The following is a 21148-nucleotide window of genomic DNA, read 5'->3' as shown; positions in this document are numbered from 1 at the left end:
TTTTTTTTTGGCGGGGGGGGGGCGTTGGTGGTGTTTTCATAATACTAGTTAGAGGTAGTAAAGTTTCTTTGGAAAGATGTCTTGGAACTGGGTGTTTGGCTTTACACATTAATTACCTCACCTCTAATTCCAGAAGACTATAGTTTTGGGAACATTTTTGCCCACACATGTTTTAAGTGTTCTCTTTTCTTAAAAATGTGTGGCTTAATTCACTCCCCTTAACAGAAGACCAAATGATTCCTGTTCATGTGCGAATATAGAGAGGGTTCATGTGGCAGTTTAGGAAGAAAATAATATTTTACCCTCGTTCAGCATATGGACAGACCAGGAAACTGCGTCCTTGAAGGATTTCAGTAATTGTGGATATGCCAGGATTTTAAGCATTTTGCGAAGACTTGTGAAAATGAAACAATATGACTACCAAATCAGTTTTATTTTGGAAGTAGATGTTTTCTAGAACTTAATGTGTGTTAATAAATTTTATGCCATTTTCATTGTCTTTAATCGTATTTATACCGTATCTTTTTTTTTCTTTTGGCTGTGCCACGTGGCATGAGGGATCTTAGTTCCCCCACCAGGGATCAGACCTGTGCGACCCCCTGCAGTGGAAGCGTGGAGTCTTAACCACTGGACCACCAGCGAAGTCCCTATCCCATATCTCTATATCTTAATGGTCCAGCTCTAGCCAAACAACTTTTTAGGAATATAAACCTCAGTTGGTGGTGAGAGATTACTCACCGTGCTATACACAACATGATATATAATACCTGTTACGGTTCAAAAGCTGTATAGGGGCCTAGAAGAGTCCTTGGGGATATTTTAAAACAAACAGTCTGAACACAATTTGAATTTACCACTGGGTCAGATTCTCCAAAGTCCAAAGTTCTCCTAATTTTCTACCACAGAATATTTTTGGTTAAGGAAAATCACCTGAAGTATATATAATAGTTTTATAACAGATATTTTCAAGTAATAAAATATATTCATTGATAGGTACAACATACTTCATCCTGCAGGCAGAGATGGAAAATCACTTGAAAGACTGACATTTAGGTAAAAATTTTATGACTTAACTGTAGATATGTGAAGTGTAAAGTCAGATGTCAGACCTAAATTTACTTTATCTTTTATTTTTATATGAATACAGATTTTAAACAAATCCAAAAATAACTTCTGGCACTATTAATGAAGAGGGGCTTAAGTACATTTTTTTTAACCTTTCTAACTATAGATTTTACCAGTTTATAGATTCAGATCAGTATTGGTTTTATAATAACGCATTTCAAAGTGAAAAAACCCTCAGCCATCTAGGACCCTGGTTTAAATTGTATACAATTATTCCCATATGTACAAGTGACTTACAAAAACCCTGATGGTAATTGTACAAGTGGAGTTTCAGCATTTGAATTCACTGGTTCCTGATAAAAAGCAAGTGGCATTCTAATTATGAAGTTGGTGAGGTAGCGGAAAAGGTATTTCCTCACATTTATGCAAGACAGTCTTCATCTGGCTGAGCCGCTCTTTTCCTACAACAAGATGAGAAAGTCAGGATGAACCCTTGCAACAGTAAAAACAGGTTTTAACTAGATTAACAGAATTAAATGATAGCATCATGGCTAACAGGTAAAATATATACTTGAGTACCTCTTCGGAAAAATGTTTTAAGATGAACCACTGTATGAAATTATCCAAGAGAAAAGTCAGAAGTTTACTTAAGACTGATAAACTAGAATTCAAGATCTTCCAATTGAAAATGCAGGTTAAAAGAACTCTTTGTAACATGTACCCTGTGAGCAGGAGACTGGGAATGGCATCAGTGTCGGTAACTGTCTAGTGATTGTGACAGACCTTGTAGAACTTGGAAGGAGCTCTGAAACGAAGGAAGATAAAACATTAGGCTCAGAAGCCAGTCTCTTAATTCCAACCTAGTTCAGACTTTTATCCCACGTAGACCTAGATTATGACTCCAGAGTCCAAAATAATTCTAACAAACTCACCTCTACTCATTGTTCCTCAAACACTCCTCTGTTACTCTTGGATTTAGAGCACCTGAACTCTTCTGGCTGCCACCATGAGCTAAGAATTTAACCTGGCCCCCAAACCCCTGTCTAGTCATCTCCCACTATTCTGGGCTCTCTTACCTCCAGAGTCATCTACTCTTCAGTGCTCTGTGCCTCTGACACATTGTTCCTCAAGGCCTGCCCTGAGGCCCATGATGGTTTTGGCCTGTATCTGACTTGGATCCTACTATGAAAGGTTTTAAGGTAATCATTCAAATCTTGGCTCTGCTGCTAATGAGCGAGCTGTGTGTCTATTAAAGATGCAACTGGCCTTGAATGTTCTCGTGTCTCAACCATACAATATACCACTCTGTGGTAAAGAAAGGTGAGCCTCTTAACTCCTGGTTTTGTCTTTTGCTGTGACCTTGACATCATTTTTCATTTTATACCATTTCCTTATCTATATAGAGGGATAAATCCTACTTCCCAGGATGTAAATGAGATAAAGTGTTTAGTACACATACACAGTAGGCACACAAGATGGTAGCTATTATCCGTCTCTGACAGTAATACTGTGTTATTTACTGATTCCGTAAGTATATTTTATGTTCCTCCTAAATAATTATTAACCTTATGTAAGTCTCACACAGAAAACTTGTGAAATCCAGGGTTTTTCTTGTAATGGACTCTCAGTTAAGAGTTGAAACTCCCTGTTCAAACTTTGCTGAGGATTAACAGTTGGCACAGTCATCTTCCCAAATGGACAGACTAAACTGGGACTCAAGTTGGTTTCAGAGGTCTAAACTTTTTTTTTGGCCGTGCCGCACAGCTTATGGGATTTTATAACTTCTGTTTTTTTGTTGTTGTTGAATTTATTTTTGGCTGCATTGGGTCTTCATTGCGGTACGCGGGCTTCTCTTGCTGTGGAGCATGGGCTCTAGGTGTGCAGGCTTCAGTAGTTGTGGCACTTGGGCTCAGTAGTTGTGGCTCGCGGGCTCTAGAGTGCAGGCTCAGTAGTTGTGGTGCACGGGATTAGTTGCTTCGCGGCATGTGGGATCTTCCCAGACCAGGGCTCGAACCCGTGTCCCCTGCGTTGGCAGGCGGATTCCTAACCACTGCACCACTAGGGAAGTCCCAGCTTATGGGATTTTAGTTCTCCAACCAGGGATCGATCCGGGCCCTCAGCAGTGAGAGTAGAGTCCTAACCACTGGACCACCAGGGAATTCCCTAAACTCTTTATATTGACCAAGTAGACGATAAGGATATCCAGAAGTGGAAGGCATTTATAGAAGAATTAACTGTATCCCTGACAGGTCACCCAGTTTCCTAGGCTATTCCCTAAATCATCAGCTTATCCTCTTTATACATCTACCAACCAATTGATTCCAGTCTCTGCAGGGACCATGAAAAAGCAATTCTTTCCTAAGACAAGTTTTTCAGAGATTTGAAGGTGGCATTCATATCCTTCTGAGTCTCCTCAAGATTACGGACCCCAAAGCTTTCAGGTACTTTCCATGTATAAGTCAGACCCCTTGTGAAGAGCTTCCTCCTACCTGGCTTGGTCCAAGATGGGAGTCCTCTGCAAGGGAAGACTCTAGCTGAGACAGACTGGGTGATGACGTGGAATCTACAGATGTGCTGGTGACCAATTCCCCTAAGGCATCCACTTGTCTCCTCAAGCTGTGTAAAGTGCCCTCTGTCTGCCGCTTCCCTTTGCTTAACACTTCTGCCTGCTTGGACATACAGTGTCGAAGCTGGGCCTGAAAGTGTTACGGTAGAATATATTAGAACTAATACTGGGTACCTTCCTCACATTTAACATTTGATAGGCAAATCTGACTATCATAAAATAGGAATGGCTGCTGAAAATCCTCTTCTTGTCCTTAAAAAAAAAAAAAAAAAGGTAGGAGGTGCCAGATGGCTACTCTCTGTGTTGTCATTAACTGGGCCTTTAACTCAGCCTGTTCTCTCTGCTGTCACAGCACTTAGGATTTCAGCATCCCTGGCCTCCCCATTAAATGACTGCCTCATCTCTCTCTCTTTACTGCCCAGACTTAGAAGATTGGTTTATACTTGATATCTTCAGAGTCTCTCACAATGTATGTAATCCTCAACCCCATACTACGTTCTGGCTTCCCCACCGTACCTCTGAAATGATGCTCTTATTAAAGTCAACAGCAAGCGCTGTCCCACAGAACTTTCTGTGATGACGGGAATGTTCTATATCTGTGCTGCCCACTGTAGTAGCCACTGGTCATGTGTGGCCTTTGAGCACTTGAAATGTAACTGAAGAACTGAATTTTTAACCTGATTTAATTAAAGTGAATTTACATTTAAACAGTCACATGTGGCTGGAGGCTATTTGATGTCAAGGGCCTCCACTCACTTGGTACTGCCCATGGCTCCTTCTCAGCCCTCGCTGTAAGTGGCCGTTCGCCAAAGATGCATTCTGTCCTCTCTTGTTCTATCTAACTCACTCTCATTTTCCAACTCCCACCTAAACTCTCAACCCCCAAATTTTTAGGTCAACAATGACCTATTCTAGACACCTGTTTTCAGCTGCCTATAGAAAGAGACCCTTCTCTGAGCTTCGAACGTGTAATCTATAAAACTGCCGTGAGAGCTGCAACAGAGCAATTTCCCCCACTCTCCTCAATATGCCAAGTATCTTATACTGTATTTTTCTTTTAAAAGGGCAACCTTGAGTCGATCTTCACGGTGACGCAGTTTCTCTCGGAGTGCTTCTCCACGCCAGTGTTCATCCTTTTTCAGAGGGAAAGGGAAACAAAGAGTCTCTAAGCACCACCATCAGTAACCAACCCACCCTTCCCTCCTCTAACCCTCTTCCACCCTCAAGTCTGTGTTTGAGCTTGTCTAGGGTAGGTGGGAACCAAATTATCCTTTTATGAAGTCCACAGAATAGCAGGATAAACCCTTACCATTATGTGAACATGAGAAAAATTCAGTTTTTCTTCAAAAGGCGATGGTCTCTCACTCACGGGGAATGGAAAGTTCTCTTTCAAGCTTTCCAGCCCTCCTTCTAGGTTTTCGTTCCTTTCCAAAACAGCTTCCAGATCTGCTGGTAGTTCTGGAAGAAACTGGTTAAGATTCTTCAGGCTGGTTCGGATTTCATCTTTCACTTCAGACTTAAGTGTCCTCATTGCTTCACTGATTTCCACTTGTCTTCTTTCCAAATCTTTTTGGTTTTCCATCTAAGGAGTGAGTGAGAGTCAAATAACTACTAGGTAAAGTTCGGGACTTACCTGGAATTGAACTGTTATTGTTAATGATTTAAATTTAATGTTTTAAATACACGTGTCATGTATTTACAGACCTACAAATGTTAATTACGATGATTAGAATGGTAAAAACTTGTGATTTTTCAGCTATTCAAGTATCTATAAGCTACCAAGTAAACGATTTTACTGACATTTTGACTGAAGCAACTTCCATTTAGAAAAGCATGGGTGCCATGTTCCTTGAAGGTGCATTACTCTATAGAAGTCAGTCTCTCTGGAGCTAGACAGAGCTGGATTCCAATCTCGTTTCCAGTAAACATTACCAGTATGACTTAGGGCAAGTTAGCTAACTTCTGAGCCTCTCTTACCTCATTTAACATGAAGATAATACCTTGCATCCCGAAATGCAAGAACTAGGTGAGAATTTATACAAAGCACCTTAGTGGTACCCAAATGAGAAAAGGGCCATTTACCTAAACAAGCCGTAAGTGATCTAGATTATAAATGTTAATGCTGGAAGGGGCCTTAGAAAAGATCTGGTCAAATGTTTTCATTTTATGGGTGAAGAATCTGGTGGTTTCGGCAGTCAGGAGGTTTCCTCAGGTTTTACAGTTTGTGTTTAATACCTGAGACTACCCTATGTGGCTCTCTCCATAATAAAGAGCTTAGTGAAGATATTACAGTCATACCCACTTCTGACTGCCCTTCCAAGTTTGCAGAGGCTGGGGGGGCCTTTAAATAAAACAGTTATTTTTTCTTGAGCCAAAGCGTGTGTGTGTGTGTGGGGGGGGGGGGGGGGGGCAGGGCTGGGGGCGGGTGGCTATAGGCACAGATGAAACTGAATGGCCACGTAGGGTTATCCAAAGGACAAGGTGTAGCAGGGTCAACCGAGTGGCCCCAGCAGCCTGACTAGACTAGAGCTCTGGGGTGGCCCAGCTGCTGCCAATGGCTAAGGGACACCAGGGGGGTCTAGGGTTAGACTCTCCATCTAGCGTGAACTGCTTTCCCACCCTCAGCTTGGCAACATTACAGGTTATCAAAGGTTTCCCCGGGGGTCATTTTTTCCTTCCCCAGGGGTTTGGCTCTTATAGACTTGTTTCTGACATAAAATCTAACATTTCAATACAGTGCTTTGGGACATGATAAAATTTTATGCTGAAGAGCTGCCATTTTTCTTTCAAAAACTAACATAAAAACCTTGTTGAACTTAAGGGCATTTTAAAAGTATATTTTGACACTACTGATACTATGTATAAAATAGATAACTAATGAGAACCTACTGTATAGCACAGGGAACTCTACTTAATGCTCTGTGGTGACCTAAATGGGAAGGAAATCCAAAAAAGAGGGGATATATGTATATGTATAGGTGATTCACTTTGCTGTACAGTAGAAACTAACAACATTGTAAAGCAACTCTACTCCAATAAAAATTAATTTAAAAAAAGTATATTTTGAACAAATACTTTTTTTCTTGCAGAGGTGCATTTCTACATTTCAAAACTAGAAAAACAGATTTTATTAATTAGCTTTTCACGATTTTCCCAAAGAAATACTCCTTTTAAAAGAGCTATGGAAGAAATAAAGCTCTGCCCGAGTCCCGTGGGGTGTGGGCGCACCTGTTTCTTGAGCTCCGTGTACTCCTGCTGCATCTGGCTGAGCTCCTTCATCAGGCGCCTGGCCCGCTCATGGTTGTCCTGGGCCACCTGTTCGATGGTTGCCATTTCCTTCTGCATGCAGCTGTTCTCCTGCTTTTGCTCCTAGCACCAGAGGAGGAGAATGACTCTGGAGGTGTGCGTTACTGGCTTATGCACTCACTAGCTCTGTGACTTCATTTCTCGTCTAGGCTTCAGCTATAAAATGGGGATAATCTACCTGCCTTCTTTAGCAGCTGTGGTAGAGCTGGGAGTAAACATGTGGTCAGTCTGTAAGCCCAGAGTCTGAATCCTAGATCTGCAACATTACCATTGATACTAGGTTACTTTCCCTTGCCTGTAAGATGTTAACTATAGCCACCGTCATAGGGTTCCTGGGAGGATTAAAATCTAGACATCTACATACTATCTTTACAATCATGTTGCCCATCACTGGTTGTAAGCATATCACCCTTTGGGAAACACACCTGGTTGGAAAGTACCATTCAACAGGGCTACATTAATTCCTCCAACGGGTGTTAGAAAAATCCATTCCTGTGACAGCCCCCGTTGCTGCCCACTGGCCTCCACCCACCATACACTGTTTTGAACTCATCTGAGTGTCACCTCCCACAATTCATTTCCAGGGATAAAACCATGGTAGGTTGAGCTTCCCGGTTTTAGGATAATGATTAAAACTAATGTTGACCGAAAAGGGCGTGATGAGAAAAACCTGTGAGCACAGACTGCAGCTGGGTAAGAATGTCTTCAGAGGCTTTCCTTCCCCAACCCCCTCCTCGACCCTGCTGGGGAGATGTGAGCAGAGGCTGGACCGCTGAGGGCGCTCTCTGCTCAGTGCTGACGTTGTCTGTGCACACAACCGTCGTTCCAGCCAGCCAGACAGCTCCTCTAGGGCTGAGCCCAGACTCTGGCAAAATCTACCATCAGCTTCAGGAACAAATTATGCGTAGATGCACCAAAAACCACAGTTGGGTTAGGGACTTGGTTGACAGGTAATTTATTTTCTCTACACTGAAGAAGTATTTTCATTAAAAATTTAAAGGCATCATCTCCTCATAAACTGCCAGGGCAGTGGGTACTCACGAGAAGGTTCTTCTCCAGCTGACTCCGCTGGATCTTAAGTGCTTCCTTGAGGCTGGCGACCTGCTTCTGGGCTTGCTTTCTCTCTGTCAGGAACTGGTTCCGCAAGAGGCTGAAGTCTGCCCGCACAGAGTCCGTCTCTTTCTGCAGAGCCAGAAGCTCGCGTGACTTCTCCAGTAACTGCTGCTCCCGTTCTGAAAGCTGTCGTTCTGAAATGAGCATTTTAGGTAGCTTAGCCCGAGGCTCTGGGCTGGCCGTGGGCAGAGCTTTCCTTCCCTCGTGGGCAGACTCCACAACGACATGCCACCCACTCAGGCACTTTCCTCCATCACTCAGTTGTCCAGGTCTCCCCTGACCCACATCAGAGGCCCAGAAAAAGGCCCAGAGAAGGGTGCCTCTTGATGTAATTTGTTCCCAGAGGCCTGATCCCAAAGCGACAGACAGCTACTGTCTTCCCTTTTGAGTCTTTGAGACCAGAGAGCACCAAACCTGAGGTGCAGGGAACATGGAACAGACTGCTGAAATGTTTTTTATAAACCTAATTTTAATAAAGGGAGGCACACAGTATTTCTTCCTTCATGGGAGGCAGCGCAGTGAAAAGAACACAGGATTTGGAATGGCACACGTCTTATTTTCTACAGAAGAAACGTACTTCCTGGTGTTCAATGGGAATCATGTATGCAAACACCTAGTACATAGTGAGTACTCAATAAATAATGCTTATGCACAACGGTGATACTTAAAACAGATTTTTCTAATCACCCTCTGTAAAGCAACACCCCGCCCAGATTTCACTTCTCACACCTCTGGCAATGGTCAGACTCAGCATATTTGTTAAGTTTCAGTTTCATAATGAAATGGTTGGGTCTGGATGCATCAAGAGTTCCCAGGGAAAAAGGAATAATAACCCTTTCAGATCCCAAGTCCACTGAGTTCACTAAAGGTAGAACAACATTTTCTGAGCATTATTAAAACCTAAAGCCTAAGAAAAAGAAAACTCATTTATTGATGTGAGAACAATCATTTACCCTGGATTCCCATGTCAACTTCATTTATGTATGGCTCGAGAGAGTAAACAAACCCAAAGGCCAACATCTGTATCTTGGTACCGTTCACTATGTCAAATTTAGACAGAAGTAGAATTGTTAATATTGTGGGGTTTGTTTTAATAGGTTGAGATGAAATGGATCATTGTTCCAAAGCTCAGAATTAATGTACTTTATAGAAAGCCTTTAGAGCACCTTTTGGCACTTCTCTGCCTTAATGTTCCACTTCCTTGAGACAGCACTCTCGAAGAAAGCAATACGGTAAAGGTAAAAAGACCTAACAGTCTTGGAATCAAATCCTATCTCCATAAAGACAAATCCCCTCTGTCCCTCTGAGCCTGTCCCCTCATCTCTCACAGCGCTGGGAGGGCCAAATGAGGGACCATTCTTCCCACTGTGCTTGTCCTGCCTCCTGTCTGGGCCATAGCTGGGGCCTGGGACTCCTTTGCACATTTTACACGACAATCAGCAGATTTCCCCGCCCTCAGTGCAATGTTCCAGGATACATACGGGTTTGGGAGAGCGTCTTCTCCAGGGTCTCACCCTGCCTTTCCTCTTCCTGCAGAGTCCTGACACGCTCTTCAGCCACCAGCACCTTGGTGAGCACCTGCTCCAGTCTGCCTTTCTGGTCTGCTATCTCCCTTTCCAGCTGCTGCCGCTGCTCCTTCAGGGTCACTCTACTGGCTTCTAATTTTTCTTCTTCACTTTCTCTCTCTTTCTGGAGTCTCTGAAACATCTTAATAGAGAACAACCTTAGTCATAAAATAACAAATACCCAGTGTCCTGAGGGAATCTTCATGGACACTAGATAGATTCCAGTTCAAGAGAAAGTAGAAAACAGCCCATGGGGACAGAGAGTGAGTTCTCTTTACAAAGGTGATCAAGTAGGGACTGGAAAACTGTTTGGCCAGCATGTGAGGAGCGGATTCAAGCAGGAACTGGCAGGTGGCCATCAAGATTCCTTACCGGGCCTGTTCTATGGTCTTAATGGCCCATAATATTAATACCAAGGGAGTCAAAGAGTTGGTGTAAAATCCCCTCTGGTCACACAGGGCAGGTGAGGGAAGCTAGTCCCAAGGGGGATACTTCTCAGCAGCTTTCTGCCAGGGGAAAAAAGCTCACACAAGTGGTAAAATGTTTCCTCTTATAGAATGTCATAGATGTGCGGTACCATTTCCTGTTGGGCTAGTTTGGCCTTGTTTTCTTCAACCTCATTCTGAAACACCTGCAGTTGTTGTTGTTTTGTTTCCTCTTCTTTTCGGCAGACTTCCAACTTCTTTACTTGTTCTCTGATGTCCTCCTGGAGCCTGGTCTGCTCACTGAGCAGTGCATCCTGACGCTTGGTGGTGTGGAGCAGGTCCTTCAGGTGAAAGAACAAATTGAAACTACGGACAAAGCCACCTTCATTACAGGTGGCTAGTGCCACAGCTACATCTATCTACTAAGTCTGACAAAGTTAAAGCATAAAAGTTCCATATCCTTTAATATTTCAACAAACATACAAAGGTACCTGAAACTCAATTTAATCACTGGCTTCCCTCTTTTTAGTACCTAGGATGACAGAGATGTCAGAACCTCAGCAAGAGACTCAGTTCCTCCGAGCTTTAGCTGCCTTGTCACTGAGATGGGAATAAACAACACCCACCTCACAGGATTGCTAAGATTAAGAAAAGCTGTGAATAAGGCGTAACTCTGAAAATGAACCTAAAGTCATGGTTTTGTTACTATTTGAAACATTTATACAGGTTAAAAAACTCAGACAACAGGACTTCCCTGGTGGTGCAGTGGTTAAAAATCCACCTGCCAATGCAGGGGACACAGGTTCGAGGCCTGGTCTGGGAAGATCCCACATGCCGCGGAGCAACTAAGCCCGTGCGCCACAACTACTGAGCCTGTGCTCTAGAACCTGCAAGCCACAACTACTGAGCCCGCACACCACAACTACTGAAGCCCAAGCGTGCCTAGAGCCCGTGTTCCGCAACAAGAGGAGCCACCGCAATGAGAAGCCCGCATGCCACAACGAAGAGTAGCCCCCGCTCGCCACAACTAGAGAAAGCCCACGTGCAGCAACAAACACCCAACACAGCCAAAAAAAAAAAAAAAAAACCTCAGACAACAATAAGTACTTCTTTCTTCAAGGAACCCAAATTAAGCACTTTTGAAAAAGTTACCGTATTTCTAACAACACAGAAAATATTCATACGAACCTGAATAAGACTTCTTAAAAGATAGAATAATTTAGGTTTTATCTATCTTAGAAACACAGAATCTTAAAGGTAGAAGGAAGAGAATTTAGATGTCTAATCTAACCTGTAATTTACAGAGTGGAAACTGAGGCCCAAAACTTGCTTGAGTTTCTCTGAAACTCAAATTTTGGCAATAATCTCACAGGGCAACACTGAATTACCTTAAGAAGATGATCAGAAGTACAAGGGTAAAGAATCTGCTCTAGGGGCTTCCCTGGTGGTGCAGTGGTTAAGAATCCGCCTGCCAGTGCAGGCGACAGGGGTTCGAGCCCTGCTCCGGGAAGATCCCACATGCCGCAGAGCAACTAAGCCTGCGCTCTAGAGCCCACGAGTCACAACTACTGAGCCCGCGTGCCACAACTACTGAAGCCCGTGTGCCTAGAGCCCGTGCTCCGCCACAAGGGAAGCCACCGCAATGAGAAGCCCGTGCACCACAACGAAGAGCAGCCCCCACTCACCGCAACTAGAGAAAGCCCGCGCTCAGCAACGAAGATCCAACGCAGCCAAATAAATAAATTAAAAAGAAAAAAGAAAAGAATCTGCTCTATTCAATATCTGACAAGATGAAGGCCCAGATTTGGCCATTATTCTGCAGCTCAACGAGTGATCAAATCTAAGCCCAGCCTTTGCAGGCCTCATCTGTGCCATGGATAAGAGATGGTCCATCTGGTCCCTGAAGCCCCCAGAGCAGCTGCTGAGGGACTGTTGGGCTCTTTTAGCCACGACCTTACTTATTAGCTTCGAGTAAAACGTTGTTTGAATAAAGAATTCTAGGGCTAAAATAAACTGGAAAATCACTGCTCTGCATCAAAATTTTTTTTTTTTTTTTTTTTTTTTTTGGCTGTGTTGGGTCTTCGTTTCTGTGCAACGGCTCTCTCTAGTTGCGGCAAGTGGGGGCCACTCTTCATCGCAGTGCGCGGGCCTCTCACTATCGCGGCCTCTCTCGTTGCGGAGCACAGGCTCCAGACGCGCAGGCTCAGTAGCTGTGGCTCACGGGCCCAGTTGCTCCGCAGCATGTGGGATCCTCCCAGACCAGGGCTCGAACCCGTGTCCCCTGCATTGGCAGGCAGACTCTCAACCACTGTGCCACCAGGGAAGCCCCTGCATCAAAATTTTTGTATATATTTGTGTTTTATAAATGGTTCTAAGGGACCTGCTCATGTGAAAAGGAACCAGGCTACTTGATTTGTTATTTCAACCAATTATCTGCATGCCTTCAGGACACTACTAGAAGATTACCTTTGTGAGGCTTACCTGTTTTGCTAGGTTCAAGTGGTCTTGGACATCAGCTAGTTCCTCCTGTAATGAGTTTACTGCTTCTCGTTTTTCTACAGAAATAACATTTACATAAAATAAGAAATACATATGTATACATGTTCCAGATTCCTATCAGTCCCCTTAGAGTAGTAGAGTAGAAGTGAATTTATACTTCCTTCTGTTAAATGTATGACTATGCCACCCTATCTTATTAAAGGCCAAAAGAGGTACATGCGCAATCCAGATCTGGACTTGGAGCCCACGTTTTTAAAGACTTGCATGTTCAAAAAAAAAAAAAAGAGATGTTACATGTTCAAAACCTCACGATGAAAATTTACACATAATACCTAATGTTGATGAGGTGCATGGTTTAAAATCCACATTGCTGATAAAAATATAAATTTGGTACAACCTTTCAGGAAGACAATTTGGGAATAAATTTTATATCTGTACTGGTTTTGTCACTTACTAGCTGTGTAAGTTTGAGCAAGTCACTTCTCACTTAGGCGAGTCGCAAGGAAACTAGGCTTAAGTTGCTTTATCTGTAAATGGGTGAAATAATAGTTTCTACCTCATAAAAATGTTACAAGGATTAAGTGATAAAATGCATATGAAACACCTGTATCATGTCCAGGACACAGTAAGTGCTCAACAGTATACTGTTGGCTAGAATTACTTAGTAACTTATAAATAAACAATCATGAGGCTTTATAAAGAGTTGCTAATAAAGATGTTATTTGCATCTTTGTTTTTGTTTTTAAATCTACACACACACACACACACACTCCCCAAGGAAAAAGCTGGAAGGATATTTACTAAATTGATAATAGAAATTATCTCTGAGGAGTGAGGTGAATAGTAATTTTTATTTTGTCGTTTTGCCATGTTTTTAAATTGTTCTCTAAAGAATATGAATTAGTCTTTTTAAAAAATAGCTTTACTTAGATGTAATTCTCATACCATGCATTTTCTCCCATTTAAAGTATACAACTTCATGGCTTTCAGTAAGTTCACAGAGTTGTACAACCACCACCATACCTAATTTTAGAACATCTTTCTCACTTCTAAAAGAAACCCCATGCCCTGTAGCATGAATTATTTCTGTAATAAGAAAGCAAACAATTAAAAAAAGAATCTAGCAAAAGGAAGCAGGTCACATCTCTCCTGCTGTGCTGCCTCATACCCTGGAGCTGCAGCTGGGTGGCCGCGATGTCTTCATGCAGTGAGAGTTTGTTTCTGTTTAGCTGGTCTAGCTCCTGCTGCAGTTTTCTGACATCCACCTCCAACTTTTCTAAGGCTGATTGCTTTGTTCTGCTATTCTCTTCTGTAGCTGCTAAAACCCTACAATACAAATGGAGAATAAGTTAGACTGTCAAATACAAAATGTCTAAGCACACACACGCGACAACTAAGGAACAGTGTTATGTTTCACAATGTAGTTGTGGAGTCTGGATGATATTAATAAATAAATATTAATAATTTACCAAATTATTAAATGTTATTAAATATTAACAAAATGTAAGGCTCTTCAACTCATTTTCAAAAGGAATCTTATTTTCAGCTTTCCAAATAGAACATTTGGGGGGCTTCCCTGGTGGCGCAGTGGTTGAGAATCTGCCTGCCAATGCAGGGGACACGGGTTCGAGCCCTGGTCTGGGAAGATCCCACATGCTGTGGAGCAGCTAAGCCCGTGCGCCGCAACTACTGAGCCTGTGCGCTAGAGCCCTTAAGCCACAGCTACTGAGCCCACGCGCCTAAAGCCTGTGCTCTGCAACAAGAGGAGCGACCGCAATGTGAAGCCCGCGCACCACAACGAAGAGTAGCCCCCACTTGCCGCAACTAGAGAAAGCCTGCGCGCAGCAACGAAGACCCAACGCAGCCAAAAAATAAATTAATTAATTTTAAAAAACATGATTAAAATGGATCACTAACTTCTGATAAATGAAAAAGCAGGAAACACACTGTATGTATAATAGGATTTGTCCAAAAAACAGGTATGTATGAGCATGCATTCCTTTACACGAATGGAATCATACACTATGGACTGGTTTTTGTCTGGCTTCTTTCAGTAAGCATAGTTACTTTAAGATTCATCCATGAATTTGTATCAATCCTCCATTGCTTTTTATTGCTGAGTAGTATTCTATGGTATGGCTATACGATAATTTGCTAATCTATTCACCAGCTGATGGGCATTTAGGTTGTTTCCAGTTTTTGGCTACTGCAAATAAAGCTGCTATGAACATCAATGTACAGTTTTTGTATGGACACATGCTTTCACCTCTAGGTGCGGGAAAGCTAGATCTTCTGCTAGGTGTATGCTTGCATTTTTAAGTAACTGCCAAACTATTTTCCAAAGTGGTCTTACTAACATTTTATACTCCCACCAATTGTGTATGAAAGTTCCTCGCTAGCATTTGATATGGTCAGTGTTTAATCTTAGCTATTCTATTAGGTGTGTAATGATATCTAATTGTGGTTTTAATTTGCATTTCCCTAATGGTTAACGATACCAAGCATCTTTTCATGTGCTTACCTGCCATCCATATATTTTCTTAAATAAAATTTCAAATCTCTTGCCCATCTGAAAAATTGTGTTCTTCATTTTCTAATTACTGAGTTTTGAGAGTTCATTATATCCAGGGTACACGTCCTTTATCGGATACATGGTTGTCAGGATTTCTCTCACAGTCTGTGACATGTCTGTTCATTATCTCAACAGTGTTTTTTTTTTTTTTTTTTTTTTTTTAAATCTTATATTTGTACTTGTATGGAAATATTTATTTATTTTTATATTTAGTTTTGGCTGTGTTGGGTCTTCGTTTCTGTGCGAGGGCTTTCTCTAGTTGCGGCGAGCGGGGGCCACTCTTCATCGCGGTGCGCGGGCCTCTTCACTATCGCGGCCTCTCTTGTTGCGGAGCACAGGCTCCAGACGCGCAGGCTCAGTAGTTGTGGCTCACGGGCCCAGCTGCTCCGCGGCATGTGGGATCTTCCCAGACCAGGTCTCGAACCCGTGTCCCCTGCATTAGCAGGCAGATTCTCAACCACTGCGCCACCAGGGAAGCCCTCAACAGTGTTTTTTGAGAAACAGAAGTTTTAAATTTTGATGAGGTCCAATTTTATCAATGTACTCTTTTATGGATCATGCTTTCAGCATCTTATCTAAGGAATTTTTGCCTAACCCAAGGCCACAAAGATTTTTTCCCCCTATGTTTTCTCCTACAAGTTTTATATTTTGGTTTACATTTATGTTTATGATCCATTTTGAGTTAATTTTTATATGTAGTGTGAGGTATAGATCAAGGTTCATTTTTTTGGTTTTGGATATGTAGCTTTTAGCAACAGTTTTTGAAAACACCATCTTTTCTCTACTTTGCATCTTTGTCAAAATCAGTTGTGCCTATATTTGTGAGTTTACTTGCAGACTTCTGTTCTGTTCCATTGACTTATTTGTCTATCTTTATACCAATACCACAGTGTTTTGATTACCATAGCTGTATACTGTCTTGAAATCACATAGTATTAGCCCTAAACTTTTGTTCTTTTTCAAAGTTGTTTTGGTGTCATTATCTAAAAAGTTTTAGATTCTATTCTAGGTCCTCTGCATTTTAATATGAATTTTAGAATCAGATGGCCAATTTCTATTTAAAAAACCTGTTGGGATTTTGACTGTGACTGTTTTGAATCTATAGATCAATTTGAGGAGAACTGAATCTTAACAATGGGTTAAGACTGGGTCTTCCTACACACGAACAACCATAAATTATTTTACTTAAAAAAAAAATCACAACAAGTTATTTTAAAAAATGCTTTCAGGGAAAAAAAAAACCTAAAAGGAAAATTCACCCAAAAATGCTATTGGTGAATTGTATTGTGATACTGAGTTTGTGGCATATTTTGTATTTTTTTGCCTTTTCTCAATTTTCCAATTTTTTGAATAGTGTGTTAATAATGCTTTAGCCTTCCAGATGGGATCTTACAAGCTTACTTGTTCCTGCTCTCACCGTTTGGTTTGTGCCAACTTCTTCTCCCAGCCATCACATTTCTCTTCGAGATCTTCCTTTTGTTTGCACAAAGACTCAACACACAACTGCAGTGCTCGGGTCTCAGCAGTTATTCGCTCAATTTCTCGTTTGTCCCTCTCCAAGAGCTGCTTCTGCCACTCCATTTCCCCTTTCTGTCGCAGGGCTGTCTGCTGCAAACTGTCCAACTCCAGTTTCTCCTAAAGCAGATAAAAGAGGAGTCAACCATGCAAACTGAGGAAGACCACGGTTCACTACTGGTAAAACAGCTTGTTTATTACCTCTAGCACTTCAACCTGAGCCTTCTCTAACTCAGACACCTTTTGGTCATGTTGTAGCTTCAAACTTTGCAGCTCATTGTTTTCAAGTTGCAACATGTCCAGAATATTCTTTAGTTCTAACAGAAACAAAGCATGGTCCAGGCAATTAAATGAATGTGGAAACATTTACAAAATGAAACAGAAAATAATGCTACTGGCTGATACAAGAAACAAAAGATAATAAAAATATATTTGTTGTGCTGAATTAATGGAGCTAATTAATTGTATTCTGAATGTAAAAAGCCTTTAAAAGTATTGCTAAACATTAATTTGTTATAAACATTTAAACGAAAACATTCAACAGAGATCTAGTTCTAAAAAGTACTTACCCTACCTAAAAGAATTTAAATCAAAATAAATAGGAAAAACTTTAAAATATATCAGCTGAGATTTATATAACAATTCTTTTGTCCTTTGAAATATAGATTTTTAAACATTAACTACTTTTATCTGATTATAAAAATATTTGTTCATTATAGAAAATTTGAAAAAAGTATAAAAGAAAAAAAATGAAAACCCATCATTATCCTACCATCCAAAGACAATCACTACTGCAATAGCATTTTGATGTATTCCCTACCAGGAGCGCACGCACACGAACAGACACACACATATATATATTTTAAAATAAATTGGGACTACAATCAATGTTCAGTTTTTATCTATTTTTTCACTCTTCTTTCATCAGCATTTTTGCATGTCATTAAATGTTAAAATATGTTTTTTAAAAAAAATTTATTTATTTTATTTATTTTTGGCTGCGTTGGGTCTTTGTTGCTGTGCGTGGGCTTTCTCTAGTTGCAGTGAGCGGGGGCTACTCTTGGTTGCGGTGCGCAGGCTTCTCTCGTTGCAGAGCATGGGCTCTAGGTGTGCGGGTTTCAGTAGTTGCAGCACGCAGGCTCAGTAGTTGTGGCTCACGGGCTCTAGAGCGCAGGCTCAGTAGTTGTGGCTCATGGGCTTAGTTGTTCCGCGGCATGTGGGATCTTCCTGGACCAGGGCTTGAACCCGTGTCCCCTGCATTGGCAGGCGGATTCTTAACCACTGCGCCACCAGGGAAGCCCAAAATATGATTTTTAAATTAGTCATTTGTTTCCAAATTTTGTCATTATAATTTCTGTTGCAAGTAACTGACTCAGTCAACTTAATTTGTAAAACAAGGAAATAAAGGCTTACTTCTTAAAAAAAAAAAAAAAGAGAGAAATAAAATAAATATCGCCGCGATGTACATAAACGCTTGCCCTCTCTAGATAACTGGAAATGGGCTACCTGGTTTAACAGGTGTGAGTTTAATAGTCTTAAGACACTGGGAGGTTGTTCCATTTTATACTTCAATCAACAGCCTGTAAGTGCTCTTCTTTCATCACACCCTGGTCAGCAATGAAGATGATTATTTTGCTTTTAGTCAATTTGAGTGGCAGAAAATATCATATTCCTTTTATAATCTGCTTTTCTTTGATTAGAAATAAGGTTAAACTTTAAACTTACCAGTTTTATGTTTAGACATTTGCCCTAAAACTACCTGGAGATTTTCTTCCTCTTTTTCAATTTCCTGCTTTATAAGTGAAAGTTGATTTTTTTTCTCACTAATCTGGACATTCAGTTCTCCTTTCTGAAAACTCAGTTCTTCCAGAAGAGATTTTAGTTCCTGTTCAAAGAAAAAGAAAAGAAAAGAAAAGAAAAAAGTCAACCCACCTTCACCAAGTTATGAATAGAAATTACTTTAAAATCAGTTCTGTTATTAACTGTCTCATTTCATAGAAATTCTCATTTGGAAACATGCTCATGTTTGAGTTTTACATCAAGAACAGCACTATATTTTACACTAACATATTTCAGTATAATAGAAGCAAAAAAGTAACACGTTATCTTCATTTAAAATTTATATGCAATATTTACTATGAGCAAAGCAATGTGTTGCAGAGAAAAAAGGCTCACTCGGACACATCTCCTGCCCTCAAGGGGCTTAGCACCTGGTGGGGAAATAAGGCAGGGAACAGAAACATGATCACGAAAGGCTAAGGTGCCCTAGGAAATGTGCAGAGTGCTACTAAACTCAGAATCGAGAGAAACTCCTTCCAGGGTAAAGGAAAAGTTGGGGAAGCCTTCTTAGTGGCATGAAGCTGGACCATGAAAGCTGGGTCGGATCTGGACATTCCCAGAAAGGGAACTCCTAGAGAAGAAACAGTATGAGAAGGGCACAGAGGCATAAAACCTTGGGCATGTCCAGAAAACAAGACAGGGGGAGAGCTGTGCACGGCTGCCGCAGCATGGATAGATAGCACAACACCAAGCTCGTTACAGAGGCATCAAGATTCAGGAATTTATATTTGCATTTTAGGGGGAAACCAATGAAAATATCTCAAAATAAATCTACAGGACTATACTAGGACTCTTAAGAAAAACTATTGAAAAATGTACCCTGATGTGACTGTACTTCTCAGCTACTTCAGTTTCTCCCAGTCTCAGCGCCTCCTGGAGGTCAGCTCTGGCCTGGACCATGCTTCCCTGGAGTAGATGCAGCTCCTCCTTTTTATGCCCCAATTGTCTGTCCAAGACAGCCATCTCCTGCTGCTGACCTGTTACCTGCATTAAAGAAAAGTAAAGAATGCAAAGCCTGACAAAGTGCTGAGATGGGGAATATTTAGTCCAGCTAAAGGTTGTGTGGGGAAATAAGGAGGCAGTCTAATTCTCACAATCCTAGCTGCAAGAGTCAGAAAGGCCAGGCTGAGGGGGCTACAGGCATAAAATGCCTAATAAAGGCCTTGAGCTCACATAGGTAAAAACACTTAAATCACAGCAAAAACCACAATATGATAATAATGATTATCCTTCAGGTTATGGTTTTCAAAGAACTTTCATATCTATAGTTTATTCCAATTGACAACCACCTTGACAATGGAAGTTAGGCAAGGATTTAAAAAATTTATTCATTTTGTAAATTTAAAACTTACAATTTTAAGGACAATACATATTTAGTTACAGAAAAGCAGAAAATGCAGACATGCAAAAGGAAGAAAATAGAAAATATTCACAATCCCCCCTTATCAGACGACCATGTTTGTACTTTGGTATAGACTAAAAATTCAAACATAAGTATACATAAACACATTTAACATAAATGATCTCAGAGCATATTGTGTTTTGAGACTCACTTATTCAATAATATATCGTACTGAGCTGAGATTCAAATTTGGGTTGGACTCTATTCTTAACCACTAGGATATACAGCCTCATTTATGCTTTATACTTTATTATGTACTTTCCAGTCTTTTCTACAATCAAACATGTATTTCTTTTTATAATCATAACACGCATGTAGGTTTCAAAGCAGCATGAACTGGTTTTCAAGGTGTCTGCTGCCATACCTGGCTTTTCAGCTTTTCCAGCTCTGCTCTCTTGGCCTGCAGGAGGGTCTCCGACTCTTTAAGCACCTGCAGGTGATGATCCTCAGTGCGTTCTGCGGTCTCGATGTCTTTTTGCAGCTTCTGCAGCCTACAAAGCACCAGCAGTACTAGAGCAAATTGGAAGGGAGACAGAGCCCCAAGAGCCACCTTCCAGCAGAAGCCCCTTGAAGGCCTGCAGAGGCCGTACTTACTCTTCTGTCAGTTTTTCCTTCTTCTTGTTTAGACACTGGAAGTCTGAGTCTTTTGCTGCAACAACTTTGTTTATCTCTTTCAAGATTTCTTCTTGCTCGATTTTGTGCTGCTCCAAATCCTTTGTGTCAGCCTGGAGCAATCTAAAACACATCTCTTTATTTCCCCCAGACTCCTTAGACTTGACGTGCATTGTTTATCATAGAGCAATTATCGTCCTCTTAGAATCAAACTTCTCATTCATCTCACCGAGGACATCAATGGCTGAGGGAGTCCACCTACCTGAGCTGCTGATCGGCTTTGACAAGGTTAACAGCAGTTTCCTGAGCTCTCCTTTCTAACTCCTCAGCATCTTTCTCAGTTTGCAATAAATTTCTTCTGGCATCAGTGAATTTTTCAACAGCATTTTTTGTCTAGAAAAGAAACTGTCGTTAAAAGCAATTCAGTTACAATACTCTCTCACGGCTATTGGTATCGTAAATTGGCACAGCTCTTGGAAAACAAGACAATACAGAAAGACTGATAAAAATGTTCATTCACTTTGACTCTCCAATTCTCAAAAAAGAATTCAGAAGAACTATTACACAAAAATGCTCATTGTATACTGAAATAATATAAGACTTGACAAACAATCGATTCAGTAAGTGATAATGCATCAACACAATGGAATACTGTGCAGTCTTTAAAAT

At 41.2% G+C, this 21148-nt stretch overlaps 1 protein-coding gene across 7 annotated transcripts in view; it reads right to left on the bottom strand.

Annotated features, from left to right (window-relative positions):
- Window positions 1-1128: 1128 nt before the first annotated feature.
- The window catches only part of CNTRL (centriolin), an 85781-nt gene continuing 65761 nt past the window's right edge, over window positions 1129-21148 (bottom strand). For 3 of the 7 annotated variants that reach the window (XM_059925502.1, XM_059925507.1, XM_059925503.1), the window contains 18 exons: window positions 20742-20872; window positions 20462-20602; window positions 20232-20358; window positions 19285-19449; window positions 18352-18511; window positions 16828-16943; window positions 16529-16746; window positions 13708-13865; window positions 12522-12595; window positions 10193-10381; window positions 9532-9757; window positions 7979-8184; window positions 6860-7000; window positions 4941-5213; window positions 4702-4764; window positions 3555-3761; window positions 1787-1870; window positions 1129-1526 (listed from right to left, as the gene is read on the bottom strand). In XM_059925502.1, coding sequence (XP_059781485.1) covers window positions 1814-1870; window positions 3555-3761; window positions 4702-4764; window positions 4941-5213; window positions 6860-7000; window positions 7979-8184; window positions 9532-9757; window positions 10193-10381; window positions 12522-12595; window positions 13708-13865; window positions 16529-16746; window positions 16828-16943; window positions 18352-18511; window positions 19285-19449; window positions 20232-20358; window positions 20462-20602; window positions 20742-20872 — 2652 coding nt within the window. In that variant the 3' untranslated portion in view covers window positions 1129-1526; window positions 1787-1813. The remainder of the gene's footprint in view (window positions 1527-1786; window positions 1871-3554; window positions 3762-4701; window positions 4765-4940; window positions 5214-6859; window positions 7001-7978; window positions 8185-9531; window positions 9758-10192; window positions 10382-12521; window positions 12596-13707; window positions 13866-16528; window positions 16747-16827; window positions 16944-18351; window positions 18512-19284; window positions 19450-20231; window positions 20359-20461; window positions 20603-20741; window positions 20873-21148) is intronic. The other 4 variants (XM_059925505.1, XM_059925506.1, XM_059925504.1 and 1 more) reach the window with 3 other exon arrangements.

Source organism: Balaenoptera ricei, chromosome 6 (assembly GCF_028023285.1).
Source record: "Balaenoptera ricei isolate mBalRic1 chromosome 6, mBalRic1.hap2, whole genome shotgun sequence".
NCBI classification, from domain to species: domain Eukaryota; kingdom Metazoa; phylum Chordata; class Mammalia; order Artiodactyla; family Balaenopteridae; genus Balaenoptera; species Balaenoptera ricei.
This window is presented reverse-complemented; position numbering and strand designations above follow the sequence as displayed.